The 18629-nt window shown below is 44.1% G+C and overlaps 2 protein-coding genes across 2 annotated transcripts in view; one reads left to right on the forward strand and one right to left on the reverse strand.

Annotated features, from left to right (window-relative positions):
* The window catches only part of C4_1H8orf34 (chromosome 4_1 C8orf34 homolog), a 1074551-nt gene that overhangs the window by 1027592 nt on the left and 28330 nt on the right, over positions 1 to 18629 (reverse strand). The gene's annotated exons all lie outside the window — the stretch shown is intronic.
* LOC144826820 (uncharacterized) lies at positions 1425 to 10898 on the forward strand. Its single transcript, XM_078685308.1, has 2 exons — positions 1425 to 2688; positions 10678 to 10898. The coding sequence occupies exons 1-2, from the start codon at positions 1470 to 1472 to the stop codon at positions 10896 to 10898; spliced, it is 1440 nt and encodes a 479-aa protein (XP_078541434.1). The 5' UTR covers positions 1425 to 1469.

An 18629-nucleotide genomic window follows, 5' to 3' on the forward strand; every position in this document is an offset into this window, starting at 1 on the left:
ACACGCTGAGAGATTTATGTTTGTACAGCATGACCATTTCTACAACAGAAATTGTTGCACTAGAAGCCGCTATCCCCTGTTTCCTCTGGGTCATTAATCTATCCCAGTTAAAGATAAGAACTAAATAATTAAAATATTTAGTCCTTAAGATTTCCATTGCCCCACTGAAACATTTATTCAAGCGGGTATCCTTTGGGCCTCAAGCCATTAATAGGATTTCTTATGGTTCGCCATGAGCTTCAGCTCTTGCATGAATTGGTTAAAAACCATATAAAAGTGACTGTAGCCCATTTGCAGTTTGTGCAGTTAGTACCGTGTCATTGGCTTATTCTATTACAAATGATTGCCAAATTAATTGGAGGTTTGATAACCATTTTTGAGGCTTTAAGATACACTACAAAAAAGTAATTTTGTTTTAGGGGGAGGGGGGCATTGTATCAGGCGGGGTTTGATTCTGGAAATAGATTAGGTGTTCTTCAGGGAGGAGAATAGACTTGGGCCTCCATTCATACATACATTTTATTTTGGATAGTTATTATCCATGTCCTTTATCTCTGCAGGGGAGGGGGCCTTATCCAAGTCCCCAGCACTACCAGCCATTAAAGAATGAAAATCTTCATTAGTGTTTAAAGCTTCACCAAATAAAAGTTTCAAATCCAAAGATGCTGACCCTCCTTGAACTGTTGCATGTCTGTGAGCAGGTCTGGGAACCAAGAGTAAAGCAATTTTATGTCAAGAACGGAGGCTCCTATTATGCCTTCTTTTCTTGCTTTATTTTAAATAGCAGCAAGATAAGCAAAGAACTACAAATACCCAGAAGGCCCAGCAGAAAACTACTGGCCAATGGGGATAGAATAAACAAACAATGGTCCAATCACAACCAGGATAGTATATATGGCCATCTCTGACCACACGAAGTCCTCTTTTCTTGCTGCTACGCAGAAAGATACGCAGAAAGATAAGTCGCATTTTCCTTTTCTCCTTCATATTTTTATGTTTTGTGCGCGTTTATTGCATTGCTGTATTGTATTTATGCTCCGTTTGCAGCCGCAGTTACTGTTGTGCTTTACGAGCGTTCGCGCTCCTTTTGCTGGTCGGCCTTTGTTCCGAGTTGCTTCTGCCCCGTTTCGGCCCCCCCCCCCTCGCGTGTGTCAGCGTTTGGTTTCTCCCGCTGCGCACGCTTCCCGCCTTACCGGCTGTTCCCTCACAGTGCTCCGTGGCTCCCTGCTACTCATTTCTTTACCGCTGTTTGCTCAACGCAGTGTCCGCCCCCAGGGGAGTGTCTCCCTGCCATTCCGGCCCGTTTCCGCCCCCTTTACTTTCCTCTCTACATTAACCCTTTACCTTCCGTTTTTGCTGTCATGGAAAATTCAAGCTCTCCAGAGCTGGATAATGAGGAAAGCGAAGCTTTCAAGTCAGACCTCAGTCACTTTATTAATACTTCAGTGGAGACTGCTGTCGAGGCTTCTATGACTCGTGTGTCCAAACACATGGAAAATTCCCTTTTAAGCCTCATGACCAAAGCTTTGGCCCATTCTGCGGGGGATAGCAGAAAGCGTAAACTGGTTCCTTCCACTTCTCTGCCTAAAAAAGTGTCACTGTTGGGTCGCGAGGCCTCCTCGCATTTGGTTGAGGACGTGGTTCCTCCAAGGCCTCCTAGCAAGGAGGGGTTAAAGGTTGCTATGTCTAAGAGTAAAACCAAGACAAAAAATGTGGAGGTTCCTAAGAAGCTGGTCATTGATGCAATTCCTGACACGGATGATGATGATGATGATATGGGTGACACAGATGATTCGACTGGGTTACTTCATTTGCTTGATTCTCCTTCCCCCAAGAAAGCGAGATTGGATGCTTTTGCGTCTGACCCTGTTTTGGATTCGGAGGGCCAGCCTATGTTTGACCCCTCTTCTATCAGACATCCCAATTCTACTGAGTGGTTCCCCACTCCTCATGTGGGTGAATACATCTCCTCCAAGCTCCGTCTGCCCTTGGACAAGTCTGTTCGTGCTAAGCTTAAGTCTGAGTGTCCTAAACCTTCCCTTCCTTGTCATGTCACCGTTACCCCTTCAATTGATCAGCCCCTTCTTACTTTCTTCTCGAAGTTTGGTAAGGATCCCCGCAGGGGTGTGGATAAGGCCTGGTCCACTTGCCAGGACAAGCTTTTGGATGTTGTGGGCCCTTTGGCCCGGGTTTTGGATATGGCGGAGACGACCCGATTGGAAGGTTCAGACCTTGATCCGGAAGAAATCTCTTTGTGGCTTCAACGCTCCTTTTGCCTGTTAGGTAATGCCAACGCAGCGATCATTCATGAGCGCCGTAAAGGACTGTTGATCAAATTGGATCCGAAGTTGGCCAACCTAGCTACCCAGGACCCGGGTGTCAAGGCTGACGGCCTTTTGTTTGGCGATTCCCTTGTCAAGGATCTCAGCCGTTACGTGTCCACATTTGCTTCTTTAGACAAAGCGCAATTTTCCATCAAAAAAGTGTTTGCCCCTCGGGTTTTTGGCAGGGCCGGCAGAGGCAGGAACCGCTCTTCCGGCCGCGGTTACCCGAACCAAGGTTCCAGAGGCGCAGCCAACTCCGGCTACCAAGAATTCAAGCCACAGTTCTATCCCCAAAGAGGTCGTGGCTTCAGGGGTCGAGGACAGAAAGGTTTCCGCGCCCACAACAACAACGTCAACAACCAAGGTGAGCCCTCCTATCGGAGGACGTCTTGCTCTTTTTCTTCACAGGTGGCGCGAGCTCACGGCGGATCCCTGGGTCCTCAATACCGTTCAAGGCTATCTCATCGAGTTTTACGCTCAGCCTTTCCAGTCTATTTTTCCTCCTCCGCTGGTTTTTTCCGCAGACGTAGCTCTGCTCGTCTCACAGGAGATCCGAAGTCTTCTTCTCAAACAAGCCATTCTTGTCGCTCCCTTCGATCCCTCAGGTTTTCTAAGCTCCCTCTTTTTGGTTCGAAAAAAGAACAAAAAAGTTCGTCCAGTCATCAATCTCAAGTGGTTCAACCAGTTCGTGGTTTATCGCCACTTCAAGATGGAGACCATTCTCCATCTCAGGGATACGTTACGCCAATCCGATTGGATGGTCAGACTCGATCTACAGGACGCATATCTTTCCATTCCTATACACGAGGCCCACACCAAATTTCTACAATTTCAGTGGTCCGGTGTCACTTACCGATTTTGTTCTCTTCCTTTCGGTCTTTCTTCCGCTCCTTGGTGCTTCACCAAAGTGATGAAGCCAGTGGTGTCCCATCTGCGCTCCCTCGGTATTCGTCTCATCATTTATCTAGACGATATCTTGATCATGCACTCGGACATGCAGACTCTTCTTTTTCACCTCGACATTGCTCAGTCTCTCCTTCTGGATCTGGGTTTCCTCATCAATTCCGAGAAATCTATGTTAGTCCCTTCTCAGAGTGTGGAATTTCTAGGCTTCCGAGTGGACTCTTCCACCGCATCTCTTTATCTCCCGAAATCCAAAGTTTCAGCCATTCGGTCAGAATTATGTCAAATTCTTCGCCTTTCCGAGGTGTCTCTTCGTTCGCTAGCAAGGGTCGTAGGCCTTCTGTCAGCCTCCATTCAAGCGATCTTTCCAGGACCTCTGCACTATCGTGCTCTGCAGCGCTTGAAGATTCGTCATCTTCGCCAGGGCTTGGCGTACTCGGATCTTATCCAGCTGGACCAAGAATCCCGTCTCGAGTTACAATGGTGGATAGACCATTTAGATGCGTGGAACGGGAGGACGATTTTTGCAACGGCCCCCGATCTTGTATTAGAATCAGATGCCAGCCTGTCGGGTTGGGGCGCCCGATGTGGTTCAATCTCGACTGGAGGTACATGGTCTCCAGAGGAGTCGTCATTGCACATGAACTGTTTAGAGATGCTGGCAGGCTCCTTTGCAATCCGCAGTCTGGCAAAAAACAAAGCAAGTTGTTCCATTCTCCTTCGGATGGACAATGTTTCTGCGGTTCGCTACATAAACCATCTAGGTGGCACAAAGTCAAAACCGCTGGCGGAACTTGCAAAGAGCCTTTGGCACTTCTGTCTTCAACACAAGCTATCTCTCCGAGCGGAATATCTCCCGGGCACTCTCAATGCCATCGCAGATTGGCACTCTCGATACCTTCGAGATTCAAGCGATTGGAAGCTGCTTCCCTCCGTCTTTCTTTCTCTCTCCCAGAAATGGGGTCCCTTTTCTATCGATCTCTTCGCTTCCCGGCTCAATTCCCAACTTCCCGCTTTCTTCAGCTGGAGACCGGACCCTCTTGCTCTCGCGACAGATGCATTCCTGCAGGATTGGTCTCTGAATCTCAATTATGCGTTTCCTCCGTTCATAATGATCAACAGGGTTCTGGCCCAGGTTCGTCGTCAGTCGACATCCTTGGTTCTCCTGGCTCCTTTCTGGCAAGCCCAAATCTGGTTCCCCTCTCTCTTGGAGCTCGCGGTGGACTTTCCGGTGCTGCTTCCCTTCAGCGAAGATCTCCTGCTAGATCCTCAGGGACTTCCCCACGCCTTGATTCTGGACAGATCTCTAGTTCTGTCCGCTTGGAGGATCTCCGGTCTTCCGCGTCTGACGTCTTCATTTCACAGGAGGCTTCAATCTTTATCAGCAGAGCTTGGGCCCCTGGCACCTCCAGAGCCTACAAGTCCGCTTGGTCTTTATGGGCAAGCTGGTGTATGGAACGGTCTGTCGATCCCTTTTCAGCTCCTTTAAGCCTCGTGGTTAATTTTTTGGCTTCCGAAGCTAGTGCGGGTAAGTCCTATCGCACGGTTAATCTGTACAGATCTGCTATCTCTTTGAATCATTGTCCTATTGACAATAAACCTGTGGGTTCCCACCCTTTGGTGTGTCGCCTGCTTCGTGGAGTTCGATTTTCAAAACCTCCGTTGGCTAAGTATTCCTTTTTGTGGGATGTTAATTTGGTGTTCAAATTGTTTCTTTCATGGCCTGCAAATGATGCTCTTTCTCTCAAAATGTTGTCAGCCAAACTTACCATGTTGTTATGTTTAATTTCAATCAAACGTGTCTCTGATGTCAGAGCTTTGGATTTGTCTTCCAGACAGTTTTCACCTTCTGGTGTTTTGTTTCAGGTTCACAGGCGTACCAAAACCAATATACAATCTGTGTTTTATCCTTATTTTCCTTCACAGCCCCAACTTTGTGTTGGACAATGTTTAAAGAGTTACGAACAAAAAACTGCTGGTCTCAGGTCTTCCTCTCATTCGCAATTGCTCATTTCTTTTCGCAAACCCCATCTCCCTGTGTCCTCTGCCACTTTAGCCCGTTGGGTGAGGTGGATCATGTCCCTTGCGGGCATTGATGTTACTGCTTTTGGTGCACACTCGGCCAGGGGTGCCATGGCCTCTAAAGCCTTTTGGGCAGGCTCTCGTTTGGAGGATATCCTGAAATCAGCAGATTGGTCTAATGATGCTATTTTCAAAACGTTTTATTGTAAACCTGTTGTTTCTGCTTCTTCTGTTGTTGTTGATATGCTTTGAACAAGCATAATAGGAGCCTCCGTTCTTGACATAAAATGTAGATTTTCCTAGTATTTATGACGGAAAGTCTTAATTTTATTAAAGACACGGAGGCGAGTATTATCCCACCTCTATTCTACTAATTTTGTCTGTTTTCCCACCCTTAGGAACTCCGGCTTTACCACCGACCTCCAACTGAACCTGCATCTGCTCCAGTGGATGTTCTTTCTTCATCGGGGACTCTCCTCCAGCGCTTTCCTGCAGTCCTGGGTTTCCTACAGGATATTTTGGCTTGGATTATGACTGTGTGCATTTTAGTTTCTATATTTCCATTGTTTATGCATTCTCTTTGACTTCTCGCACAAGAAAAGAGGACTTCGTGTGGTCAGAGATGGCCATATATACTATCCTGGTTGTGATTGGACCATTGTTTGTTTATTCTATCCCCATTGGCCAGTAGTTTTCTGCTGGGCCTTCTGGGTATTTGTAGTTCTTTGCTTATCTTGCTGCTATTTAAAATAAAGCAAGAAAAGAAGGCATAATACTCGCCTCCGTGTCTTTAATAAAATTAAGACTTTCCGTCATAAATACTAGGAAAATCTACATTGTCCTCACAGCCTTCCACCTCTCAGTGATTCCTTACTGCACCCATGAAAAATTCATATTTGTATGTCCATAATCTGCCTTAGGATTCCACCTGCAGGATGCATAGAGTGTTGTATCATAAAGAAGAGCTGAAAATATGGTGCCTATGTAAGGAGGTGGCACCAACGGCAGAAATTTATTTTGGTAAACCTCCTTTTGGATAAACCTGGAATCACCATGTGCCAGCACATAGGATGAACGTGACATTGGCACACATTCATTCAGCATGTAAGTTATAGCAACAGCTTGCTTTTAGGGGGTGCATTACTAGAATGGAATTGGATTTGAAGTTCAATACCTTCCCCACTGTAGCGCAGACTGTGGGAATAGTAAATTAAACTATTCCTACATCAAGCCCCCCCCCCAAGGCAAGTCATTAAAATGACTTGCGTGTTGAACAAATGCGTCCTAAAGACGCATTCGTACAAAAGACGGGGTTCGGAATGTGTGCATCCTAAACGCATGCAAATACAGTCATACATTCATTTATTTTTGCCAATATGTCTGATAACTTGCACACTGTTCCGGTTGTGCAGTTCATTTCACTGTCCATGAATGAAAAGGATTGGAACAGTATGGTACTGGTGAGGCGTAGAGTGTAGATCAAGAACCTAGCATATAAGTTACAACTATGCATACTGAGGTACATCTGGTAGCATTGTTGTGTGCCCTAGGACTGCATGTTATGGCCCACAAAGCACATACGATGATTAGACACAGATTTCCAGCACAATGTAGGGGCCCCTGCCAGTGAATGTAGACATTTTCAAAAGATACCCATGCTTTCACAGGGCACAAAGAAAAATGCATTATAGATAAATCACTGAGAGTAACACTGGTAGGAAAGAGATGAGGGAAAAACAGATCCAGAGTGAGTTAGCTAGATTGTACATAAAGTTTAAGGCCCTCATTATGAATAGGCCTGAGCGGTGAACTTCGCTCCATTTGCAGAGTTTGCTGTGTTTTCCACACTCCACGGAGCTCGCAGAGTGCAGAAAACTCCGCTTTGCGATGTGCTGCTGACTTTTTTCCCCGCTCACAATCGCGAACGGTAAATTCGCGAACCGTAAGTTTGCAAGCTGTGGCTCGAGTAGAATTTCTTCCGGAGCGGCAGGAATGCCTGCACAAACTGCAGTTCGCACTGCACACCGCTACTTGCGGAACTTCGCAGAGTTTTTTTGTAACTTCGCAGAGTTCCTTGTAGCAAAACTCCACGAACTACGCCAAGACCTGATTATGAGTGGGAAGATAAAATTCCCCCAGAATTACCATTACGAGTGGTTCAAGTAATTCTGGGGCAAGAAAACAAGCGAGTTACAAACCTTAGGAGAATAAACGTGTGAAACTATGTCTTTGCACCAATTCTGTATGTTTACCCACAGAGTTTCGCACAGAGATTTCAGGTGTTTTAGCACCCAAAATTTCCAAGTGAAACACAAATAATTTATAGTTCCGATTGCTCCAGAAACTTCTGTGACAGGGCCCATCTGAATTTATGAGCACTCGTAATGAAGGCCTAAGGGTAAGTTCTGAGTCTGTAACTTCTATTGCACCCATTGAGGGATAACCAAGGGTCTAAATGCAGAGTCTATGTAATTTGTGGGATAGTTTGGCTCAGTGAAACTTCGCCAAGGTTGAAACTGGTAAAAAAAGATGGCATGGGGGTGTTGTGAGCATGGGCATAGGAAGTGTGGGGAACATAGGGATATATGCCCCCCGAATTTTGTAATGAGGGGGATGTGAGGGACAAGGTGGGGGGACGAGGTGGATAAATAAATCACCGAACACCTTGAGCAGGGCTATTTCCTCTGTCCCTCACCTGTCATATCACAGAGCAGACATAAAAGAATTGTTTAACGATTGTTTTATAGTTTCTCCTGCTGTGCTGTAGTGTCTCAGGGAAGCAGCACAGCAGGGTGTACAGGAGAGGCAAATCAGCATCTGAAAAGACCAGGGGGCAGATTTACAAGGAAGTGCCGCAGCAATGCAAACCCTTTGGCTGCGCCATGCTGCAGCACTTCCAAAGCACAGGAATGCAACATATTTACAATAATATGTCGCATTCCTGTGCTCTCCACTGCGCTGGCGCACAAACTGCTGCCATACGCCGGCGAAGGCACCCTTGTACCATGGTGCAAGGATGCCTGCGTCATGGGGAGATTGTTTTCGTGCAGGAAGGGATACCTTCCTGCACAAAAACAATCACCACAGGTATTTTCCTCTTGCAACGCGTGCTGCAGAATGCAGCATGCATTAAAAGAGGAGAAATGAAAACATTTCTCCTTGTTGCGCCTCACTATGCCACCCCTAGTATTCAGACGCATTTCCAGATTTACAATTCCTCGTTAATCTGGAAATGTGTCTTGTTCCATGGGTGTTGCATGGGAACACCCACAGCAACACCCATGGAACACCCCTTTCACGCAAAGTGCTGCGTGTAAAGGGGCCATACTTACAAGGACAGGAAAAGCCACGCAAGGTGGCTTTTCCTGTATTTGTAAATATGGAGCAGTAACATGCACCACCAGTACGTCACAAAAAGTGATGCCCTGGTTGCGCACGGGACTTGTAAATCTGCCCCAAGGACTCTAAGATGGCTAGTCTGACCTGGTCCCAAAGCCTTTAGCAATAAAGACCGGACATTGAAACGGGTCCCTCTCAGGCCATGTATTTTGCTTAATGACAAAAACACTTTTGAAGCGATTTGGTTTTTGTTTATTTTTCAAGTTTTACTTAATATTGCATTCCCTAAATGTGTGAGCTACTTCCAGGTTCTTATGATTCTGTTTTTTTTTGTTTAGTATTTTAAATTTATATAGTGCATATTTTCAACTGAGTCGCCTCTAGATATTTATAACGTGCTACGACTGAGCGCTCTGAAGTCTAGACGGAAGGCGGTTTGTGTTTTTCAGACTACATGTCAGTGGGTCAAAGAGGTGTTTAGAATACATGGACATCCACTCCTATCCATCTCTGCAGAATGAACAGAGAAATGGCCATATATTTCAGTGGCAATTGTGATTCTGTACAAATGTGTGTGAAGGTCAGAATTTTCAACATAGTGACATGGCAAAAAGAAAATGCAGAGTTACATGTGAGTGAGTGTCTTATGTGTTTAGAGGTGGTGAAGTGAAAGAGATGCTATTAAGTGCATTCAACAAACGGAAAGAGGGTGCAGAAGAGGAAAGATGAGGTAAATGATATGCAGATGGAGGATAAAAGGTTGTACAACACAGCGTGAATCTAACAGGACTGATTGAGACATACTGTAGACGATTACCCCCTTCCGCAGGCCTCAGTAATGTTTAATTCACATTCTCACACTTTCAGAACTTAAACATTTTCATTATTAATTAAGTAAAACAAAAGCATTGTGGTACTTAGTTTTTTTAAAGAGCTAACAACCATTGACAAAGCCAATAGTCCTGACTGGTTTTAGTTGTATGTCAGCTGTTGCACTATATATCTGGGTGTGATAACAGAAAGCACAGCGAGGGACCTAAATACTGGCTGGGTGGAACACTATGGGAATCACAGGATTGTAAGGAGCCGATTTGTCAATACTCCCCACGACGCAACACAGGAAGACACCTTGCTGCGCTGCCTGAAAGGGAGAGGGCAGGAATGCGCCATATTTAACATTATATGGTGAGTCTCTATCCTCCGCTTGTGCTGGTCCACTTTTGGCTCTCTAGTGCCAATGCAGACACTTTTGCGACACAGTGCAGGTAGGATTGTTTTTGTGCAGGAAGGGACACCTCCCTGCACAAACACAATCCTCTGAGGCGTTTTTTTCTTTGTGCGTGTGCTGCAGAATAAAGCACACATAGAAAGATTAAAAACGGGGAGAAATAAAGATATTCATACTTGTTACACCTCCCATGGGAAGGCGTAGCATTTTGACGCATTCTCAGGTCTACCACTCATGGTAAATCTGGGAATACGCCAAAATCCCTGGGTGGATGCATAGGAACATCCATGCTCCACCCACAAAATGCCTCCTGGGGCAGGGTAACGCAAGACTGCGCCTTGCGCTGCCATGACTTACTACAGATTTACCAAACACCACAGGTCCATGCACGGTGGCATTGCATGGCTTGGTAAATCTGACTTTAGTGTTGTGTTGCCTTTGTGTGACCTTGCGTGACGCAAGGGCAACACAACACTTTGGTAAATCTGGCCCTTAATTAAATAGGGTAGAAATATTTAGAAATGCCACACTTTTTTCATTTCACTTGAAGCCCAGGCGAATACCCTCTGCTAACCTCCCTCATGAGATTTCCGTTTCGTTTCAAAACAAACTTTTGAAAAGAAGTGGGGCTATTTAAGGAAAACATGGTTTCGCTATTTTCATTGGAATTGTAACAGAATTTGGCAAAACTCTGATGTTCTATTAACCTTAAAAAATGGTATGCATGTGTTTTTTTTCTTGTTTCATATTGCAGAAAGGCAATTTTTTATGGATCCTTGTGCCTCTCTCCACCACTTTCCCTTCTGTCTGGTAGGCACATTTTCATACTTATTAAGTCCTGGTTTGCTAATTTGCTTCCAGGAACTCTCAGTTCAGTTTTTACTTTTACAGATGCACCACTACAAGTCCCAGATTGCAACCAAACTGTAGAGGTGAGCAAGCCACTAAAAGCTCAAGTCAGGCTCCAGCCAGATTCCCGGCTCTGGCTCAGCTCGAGAATCTTTGGGAACGTTAAACCCAGAACTAGCCAAGCTTTCACTGAAGGTGACCTCAGGACGACATCCGCTGACCATGTAACATGAGGAACAGTGTTCGAATACCGGCCTTGGCTCTACATCCTGCCAATCCTGGCAAATCTCATGTGCCACAAAAAAGTGTGTTTTGCAGGTAGTCTCTTGTGAAGAGCTTTTATGTCTTTGAGCAAGATATATGCTATGTAAAACCATCCAAAACAAAATGTGGATTCTGCCTGTTGCCCATGCTCAAATAACATCCCCTAAGAATTATGGACAAAGCATTAACCTTTGACGTCAAAACGAGATACCCAACCAGTAGCTAATTGCACAGTGTGAAACTAGAAAAACTTGGATCAAACACTGCTTTCCTGCTTGATCAAATTGTGTGATCCTAGGCAAGTAATTTAGTTCACTGAATCTTCTTTTTGTTCATTATGGCTCTTAGTCGATAAAAAAATTGTAGTCGTACATCTAAGTTTGTCTGAGGTCCCGATTTTAGGTCTCGCCTAAGACAGTGTATGTGCTTGTGAGATCTTTTGTTAACTTAAACTTAAAAGGGGCTTAGAGGCTGCACAGTACTTACCATTAACTTTGCTTTTAGTTAAATTAATTGTGCTTTTTGGTCAAACACCACTATCCCTTTTTGACTTTTTTAGACAAATAACCTAAAAAGTTTAATTTACGTTTTGATAAATCAGATTTATAGTTGTGTGGTATCAAACACCACTGGCAACTGTGGTGCTCTTAGACAAGCCTGTGTACGTAATGTATTGTAGTTTTGACCAGCTCAATTCTCCATTTATTGGACAACAGGTTACATGTTAAAACGTCTTTATTGTATTTTTGCGAGGTACTATAATAATTGGTATTGTGATTTTTTGGGTAATGCTATGGCCTTTATTCCCGTTTTTGTATTGGGTAGCACTGTGTTACTTACCCTGCTCCTCCCGCCAGAAAAACAAGCGCTATGATGAGGCCAGTGCTGGGCACTTCATATCTGTTTTTTCTAACTTCTAGCTATGGTGTACTGTACACCATGGCTAAAAAAGACTGATAAAGGCAATGGCTCTCTCATACGCCAGACCAATTGCCTTTGCTAATGCTTGTGGGTTTTAAAATGTGGTCACCCTAAATTATGATGACCTTGCTCTTTACATTCTAACTTGCCCTTAGTACTTGTAACGAACTGCAGGTCACAAAATGAGGCAACCGTCATGAAGGTCAGCCCCACCCTAAACCCACTGCCCTTTGTTTCAGACTCCAGGGCTTTGCCCATTTTTTTGTGTTTTCACCCTCCTGCTAGCCCAGTTTCAAACTGTCCTGTGCGGCTGAGGACAAAAGAAAAAGTGAAAGCTGTTTGCTGCCCGCTGTTTACGGTTTACTGTCTGCAGTCTGATCCAGGATGAGAATCAGGACCTTCACATGCTGCTGATTAGCTGGTACGCTCAAGCGCCAGGTCGTCTAGTGCCCCAGGCCCTCTTCAGTAACAGCCCTGCCAAGCTTCCCAGGTCAAGGCATTATGAGCTGTTCGAGTCAAGGTTTCGCTTCTTTGAATTCTAGGACATGTAGTCCTCTTTTTTCCATCATAAAACCAGGCCTACACTACACTCTGCACTCTCAAAATGCAAAGAAAAAAACTCAACTGGAGCATGCAAGGACCTGGGAAACTTGCCAGTAGCCCTGAGCCGTGAACTCCTCTCCGTTCACGGAGTTTTGGGAGTTTTTCACACTCCACACACGAACGTTAAGTTGGCGAGTGTGAGCAACGTAAATACACCACCCGGTGAGATTTCTCAATGCGGATGGTTAGATTTCTCAATATGGGCGGTCGCGGATGGTCGCGACCACTCACGTTGAAAAAACTTCCGTTGGCGTTGAGAAAGCTGCTGCTCGGGTACAAAATCTACTCGAACGGCAAGAAAAGAAGCAGCACACTCTTGCACAGTGTGCCATTTGTGATGATTTTACAGCGCTGGACAAACACCCGACGCTGAAAATCAAACCGGCCAGCGTGACCAAATGCACTCCGCTGCTTGTGGAACTACATGTAGCGCGGCGGAGGGTATGGGTCATTTCGCAGTGTTCCGCGAACTCCCACCAGGCCTACTTGGCAGTTGTGCGAATATGCCACATTTGTTTGCTTAAGTTTACAATGCATTCCATTACAATGCGCTCATTACAACAACCACATTGTTACATTGCATACCAATTACAACGCAAGTCGGAACAACAACTCACTGTAGGGGGAGTGCTGGAGTATGGAATAGTAAAATTTACTATTCCAACTCCAATCTGTGCAACAGTAGGGAAGGAGTTGGATTTTAAATCCCACACCTTCTGCCCCTAAAGCAAGTCGTTGTTCAGACTTGCATTGTAATGGTATGTGATGTAACAATTTCGTCATTGTAACAACCACGTTGTAATGGCATGCAGCAAATGTAAAAGTAAGAAATATCATCCAAAAATGTACCCATTATGCTGCATAATTTGAGTTATATTACTGCATAATTTGGTCAACCATGCCACATAATTTGGTCCTCCCTTCCACATACAACCAGTATCCCTGAACGCTGGTGATAACTGCATGTGAAATATAGTGCAGGCACCTTAATTGAAAAATAAATGAAAGATAAACTAATCAGTGGAAATGCATTGTTCTGGTAAGAAAGCTTAGTTGTTTAAAATGATTACTTCAGAAATCTGTGTGAATAACTGGTTGATGCACTACGGACAAATAAAGTGTGTATGTATTGTCCTATGAGGTCCCAGCTTAGGACAGAAAGCATTGAGAATACATGGGTCAGTTTAAAACATGTATTAGGCTATTCACAGATTACGATAGGCTACCACAAAATGTGCAAAAAGACTGAGGAGGAAATATACTACCACTTTTTACTTAGTTTGCTTAACAAAAGTGACACGAACCCAGGGAAAGTGTTGTGTTGGGATTAACTTTCCAACACTAATTCTGATTTGCATTGGGAAGTGGTCTAACTTAACGCAAAGTGGAGCTACATGCTACTTTGCAGCAAGGAGGTATTCCAAGGTGTGTAAGTGGGCATTCCATGCAACCACCCATGGCTTTTGATGCAAAGCCCCATCTACTAAAAAAAATAGACAGGACTTTGTGCCAAAATTCTGTGCTTCCTGAAGGCAGCCGCAGATGTAAAGTTTTGTCAAAGTATTAAAGGGTACTCTTCAAATCCAAAACCTAGGCTTGACATCACATGTCCACCCTTACATTTTTGCAGAATGTAAATATCATTTATAGGAGCCTGCTGTCGACAACAGGCACTTTGCTTAGGGTCAATGGAAAGCCCCCCCCCCCCCGAAATTTACCATCTCCTACACCCCTGCTTGCGGGCTGGCCCTTGTGGTCCCTGGTAGGAGCACCCCCCACCCCCCTTTAAGATTTTGTTTTGCCACTGGAAGAAAGAGACCTCAAAAAAGAAAGAGAAAATATATAATAGAGAGGAAAAAGTGAAAGAGAGCATGAGAAAGGAAGAGAAACAGAGCTGAAGATAATTTATAGAGAGAGCTAGATAGCTAGAGCTAGGATAGAAATAGACACTAGCTGCAGATGTCCAATAATCTCTGGGCCACTGAACACAGGCACAGTACCTGAAATACAGCAGCAGAATCAGATTGTCCTCAGGGCAAGTACTGTGCAAGACTGTTATTTGGCTGCATTTTTGGGCAAAAAGCCAAGAGTAAGGAGGAAGATTGAAAGAGTGAACAGAGGGTATAGCACGTGGATAAACAAGGGCCTTGCAGCCCGCACCAGCCTCTGGTAGCATTCAGTTGGCCTGAAGCTTTTTCATCTTCTCAAGTGTTCTTCCCCATGAGCACCTGCTGACCCACTCCCAGGTCCTGAAACACACTTTGGAAATCACTGTTGGTCTGGTGCCGAGACGGCCAACCGGGTTCCACGGTTGTTTCTAAATCCAAAGGGCACTTTCCTCAGCAGGCCCACTGTATGATGATCGTTTGCACTCTTGACCCAGCTTGGCTCCTGAAGATCCAGTTTTGCACATTTTCCTACCACCATAACACAGACTTTAAAGGCCCCAAAAACAGTAATATGTGGTTATTACCTGTAGTCTTAACCCCTACTGGATTTAGTGCACTTATAGCTAAATCTGGGTATAGAGCAAGACTGGGAGGAGGAAACTATAATACTATCTTCTCTTAATGTTCTATCCTACCCATGAATTACAGTAACACTTTGCACTCTTGCAATAACAAAGAAATACAAAGCCAATTCTTTCAGTGGAAGGATAAAGAGGGGAGTATGATTCAACGTTCAAAGGTGTAATACTGGTGAATTATACAGCAAGTGTACTCATCAGGAGCTGATAGAAGATTAGCGGTAGTAGGTTGAGTGTTATGCGTGTCACCACAACAAGGCCTTGGAGATCTTTGTGTGTAGACTTACATCTCGTGGGCATCTCTGAGGGCTGAGGATTGTAACAAGAGAGCACAGGATTAAATTCAAGCACAGAAGATTACAGTAGTATAGGACTTAACATGATGATGCATAAAAAAGGACACTTGTAAGGTGCACGATAGCAAATACAAATGTGGTGTATCTGGTTGAGTTATCATGGGAGATGTACTTCCGAAAACAGCTGACTGCATCCTATGGCCCGGATTAAGAGCATAGGTGGCATTTATTAAACATGATAAATAATACCACGGGGTACTTTATTTATTGAGTGCGACCGCCTATTACGAGCTGTCGGGGAATAACTTGCAGATGTTGGCGTTTAATGCACCAAAATATGCATGACACTGTAAACTACTGTGTGGTTTTCCTGGCTTGACCTACTGCAATTTAATAAGGTTGAATTATTTAACGCATCCGATAATTATGGGAGGCGTTAAATCCCTAACAACTCATAATTCCAACCCATGCATAATTAGGAGTTTACTTGATGCTGACTCTACCTGTCTCTGATCACAAGAGATCCCAGACTTTTAAGAATGATGTCACTTCCTGATGTCGCTTTAAGTCAATTACCTCGTTAAGAAGGTTCGGTGCAGTAAAAACACTGTCCATCATCCAAACTAAATCAATCTAGATCGCCACTAAATGTTGTGCGCTATCAAATAAAGCTTTCTTTTCTAAAATTGCCGACCATTTTCGGACACTTAAAAAAATTCACTGTTTGTCTTCAGGATGAGAAACGAGTCTGTGTGTGTGTGTGTGTGTGTGTTTGCCACACCTGTGAAATACCTCGGTTGCTTGGGTACTGTAATTATGTACGTAAAGTGCAGGCGGCGCTCTTTTCCATCAGCGCATCAATACTTAAGTACTCAGGCCTTTCAGGGGAAATCAGACGCGCAGTCCCAAAAGAGCAAGTATGGGGCCTGCTGACGAGCAGAGCGCCAACTGCCTCTAACGCCGGCCTAATCTGCATTTTCTTTTGCCCTGTTCAGCAAGAAGGCGCGGACCACGCGCACGGACCGTTTCACTGCCACAACAAAAGGAAATGACGGGTCATGCAAAGCGCAGAACCTGCTGCCGAACAAAGCCATTAGCGGCCCATATTTTTAATGTACAATTTACACACTCTGTGGTATTTCGAATTTCAAGACGGCATCTGCTTCATCTGTTTCTACACTGCTGGTACGTCTATAGATCCAAAATGTAAAGGATTGAGGGTTCCTGGAACTCAAACGGCTATATTGAATTTCGGCTGCGCCATCCATTCATTGAAAGATTGATTCATGCAATCCTATGCTCAAAGTGACTGCATCTTCAATACAAGCTTGGGCAAAGCCAATAGGTCTGCTTTAATGGAAAAACAATTGTAAACACAGGCATTCACAAATGTGGTTTGCATGAATTGTATACACAAGCACACAAATGCTGTTTATCAGATGAAAGGACATTCTACTGGCTTTGCCAATGCTGAGAATCAGTCGGAAAAAAATATTGATTTCTGTGTAGAATGCATATAGGATAAAAAAACTGAATGTGATAACCACACAGTTGAGTTTAATTTTCAGATTTATAATACACACTTGTGAATTCTAAAGTAAGCACTTCTTGGAATGCGGAAAAATACATCACCCGCTGATATGCATGCCAATAGACCCGATTCAGGTGGAAGACTCCAGATTATAAAGCCAAAAATGGCCTGTTAGCATGAGGTGAGAGAGTAGTCACTTGCAGACTATTAGTGGGTCATTTTGAAAATGTGGGAAGCTGTGTCAATGTATTTAACGCTATTTTTACATTGAGAAAATTACTGGATTCAATGCACTGAATGCTATTTTTGCTTTGAGAATTCTGGTCCTATTAGTACCAGAGCACAAGCAAAAAACTGGTGCTAATATTACACAAATAATTGCAGAAAAAGAAGCAGAAATAATGTTGGCACATTTATCTCTAAATTTGCGGTATTGTCATGACAACTGGTTGTGGTAACTCTATTACCGTATTGTGGTACAACAGCAAAACATCAGACATTCTGTAAATGACTCCATTAGTGGGGCAGTTCTCATTTCTCCCAAACAGCAAAGCAGCACAGCTCCACATCACACAAACAGCAGAATCAAGTACTGAGAGTGGGAGGGTAGTTAAGAGATTTTAGGGTGCATAGAAGAGTAGCCTTAAGGCGTAGTAAGAACTTCTTGGGGATTCACGGGCGGGTAGCATTACAGAATAGGAAGGGGTTTGTAGGGTTCAGGGAAGGGTAGTGTTATGCAGTAGCAATGGGTTTTTAAGGGTCAGGGAAAGGTATTGTTATGGAGTACTCAGGAGTTTTTAGGGGTCAGGGAAGAGTAGCATTAAAGGGTACTAAGAGTTTTGAGGGCTTAGGAATGGGTAGTGTTAAGTGGTAGTAAGGGTCTTCATTGTTTAGGGATGGTAGAATTAAGCAGTACCATGGATTTGTAGGGATCAGGGCGTTAAGCGGGAGAACAGAGCTTTTAGGTTTCATTGAAGAGCAATGATATGGATTACTAAGATATTTACGATTGAAGGATGGGTGATGATAATAGAGTGATAAATGGGTATAGGGTTCAAGAAAGGTGTAGTTAGGGTTTTTGGGATTGAGGGATGGGTAGTGTTAGGTGTGCTAACAGCTTTGTAGGGTCAAGGAAGGGTAAGGTTAAAGGGTTTATAGGAATCAGGAAAGTATAGTGCTAAGGGGTTATAAGGGGTTTTTAATGTTCAGGGTTTTCAGGGCTCCGGGAAGGTTAGCATTAAGGGGCAGGAAGGAATATTTAGGGTTCAGGGATGGGTAGCATTAAGGGGTAGAAAGGGTTTTTAGGGTTCATGAAAGAGTAGCATCAAATGAGAGAAACGGATTACTAGGCTTCAGCGTTATGATGGCAGCATTAAGCAGTACTATGGATTTGTAGGGTCCAGGGCATTAAGGGGTATAACAAAGCTTTTAGGGTTCACAGTATTGTACTGTTATGGTTTAATACGGATAAATATGATTGAGAAATGGGTAACGTTAAAGGGTGGTAAGAGATTATAGGGTTCAAGGAAGGGTTGAATAGCATTAAGGGGTAGCAAGGGTCTTTATGGTAACGTTAAGTGGTTGTATGGGTTTGTAGGGTTCAGTGAAGCTTAACATTAAGGGAGAGAACAGAGTTTTAGGGTTCACAGAAGAGTACCGTTATGGGTTAGTAAGGGTTTTTAGGGGTGAAAGATGGGTACTCTTTAGGGTTAGTAAGAGGTTTAAGGTTTCAAGGAAGGGTTGTGTTAAGCTGTAGTTAGGTTTTTTGAGATTCATGGATGGTTGGCATTAGAATTACTAAGTGTTTGTAGGGTTCAGGGAA

This window comes from Lissotriton helveticus, chromosome 4_1 (assembly GCF_964261635.1).
Source record: "Lissotriton helveticus chromosome 4_1, aLisHel1.1, whole genome shotgun sequence".
Classification (NCBI taxonomy): Eukaryota; Metazoa; Chordata; class Amphibia; order Caudata; family Salamandridae; genus Lissotriton; species Lissotriton helveticus.

Excerpts from the sequence above, each read along its gene's own strand:
- LOC144826820 (XM_078685308.1), top strand. The coding sequence starts at position 1,470 with ATGACTCGTGTGTCCAAACACATGGAAAATTCCCTTTTAAGCCTCATG. Across the intron at positions 2,689-10,677 it reads CAACAACGTCAACAACCAAG|GAACTCTCAGTTCAGTTTTT; the intron begins GTGAGCCCTCCT and ends ATTTGCTTCCAG.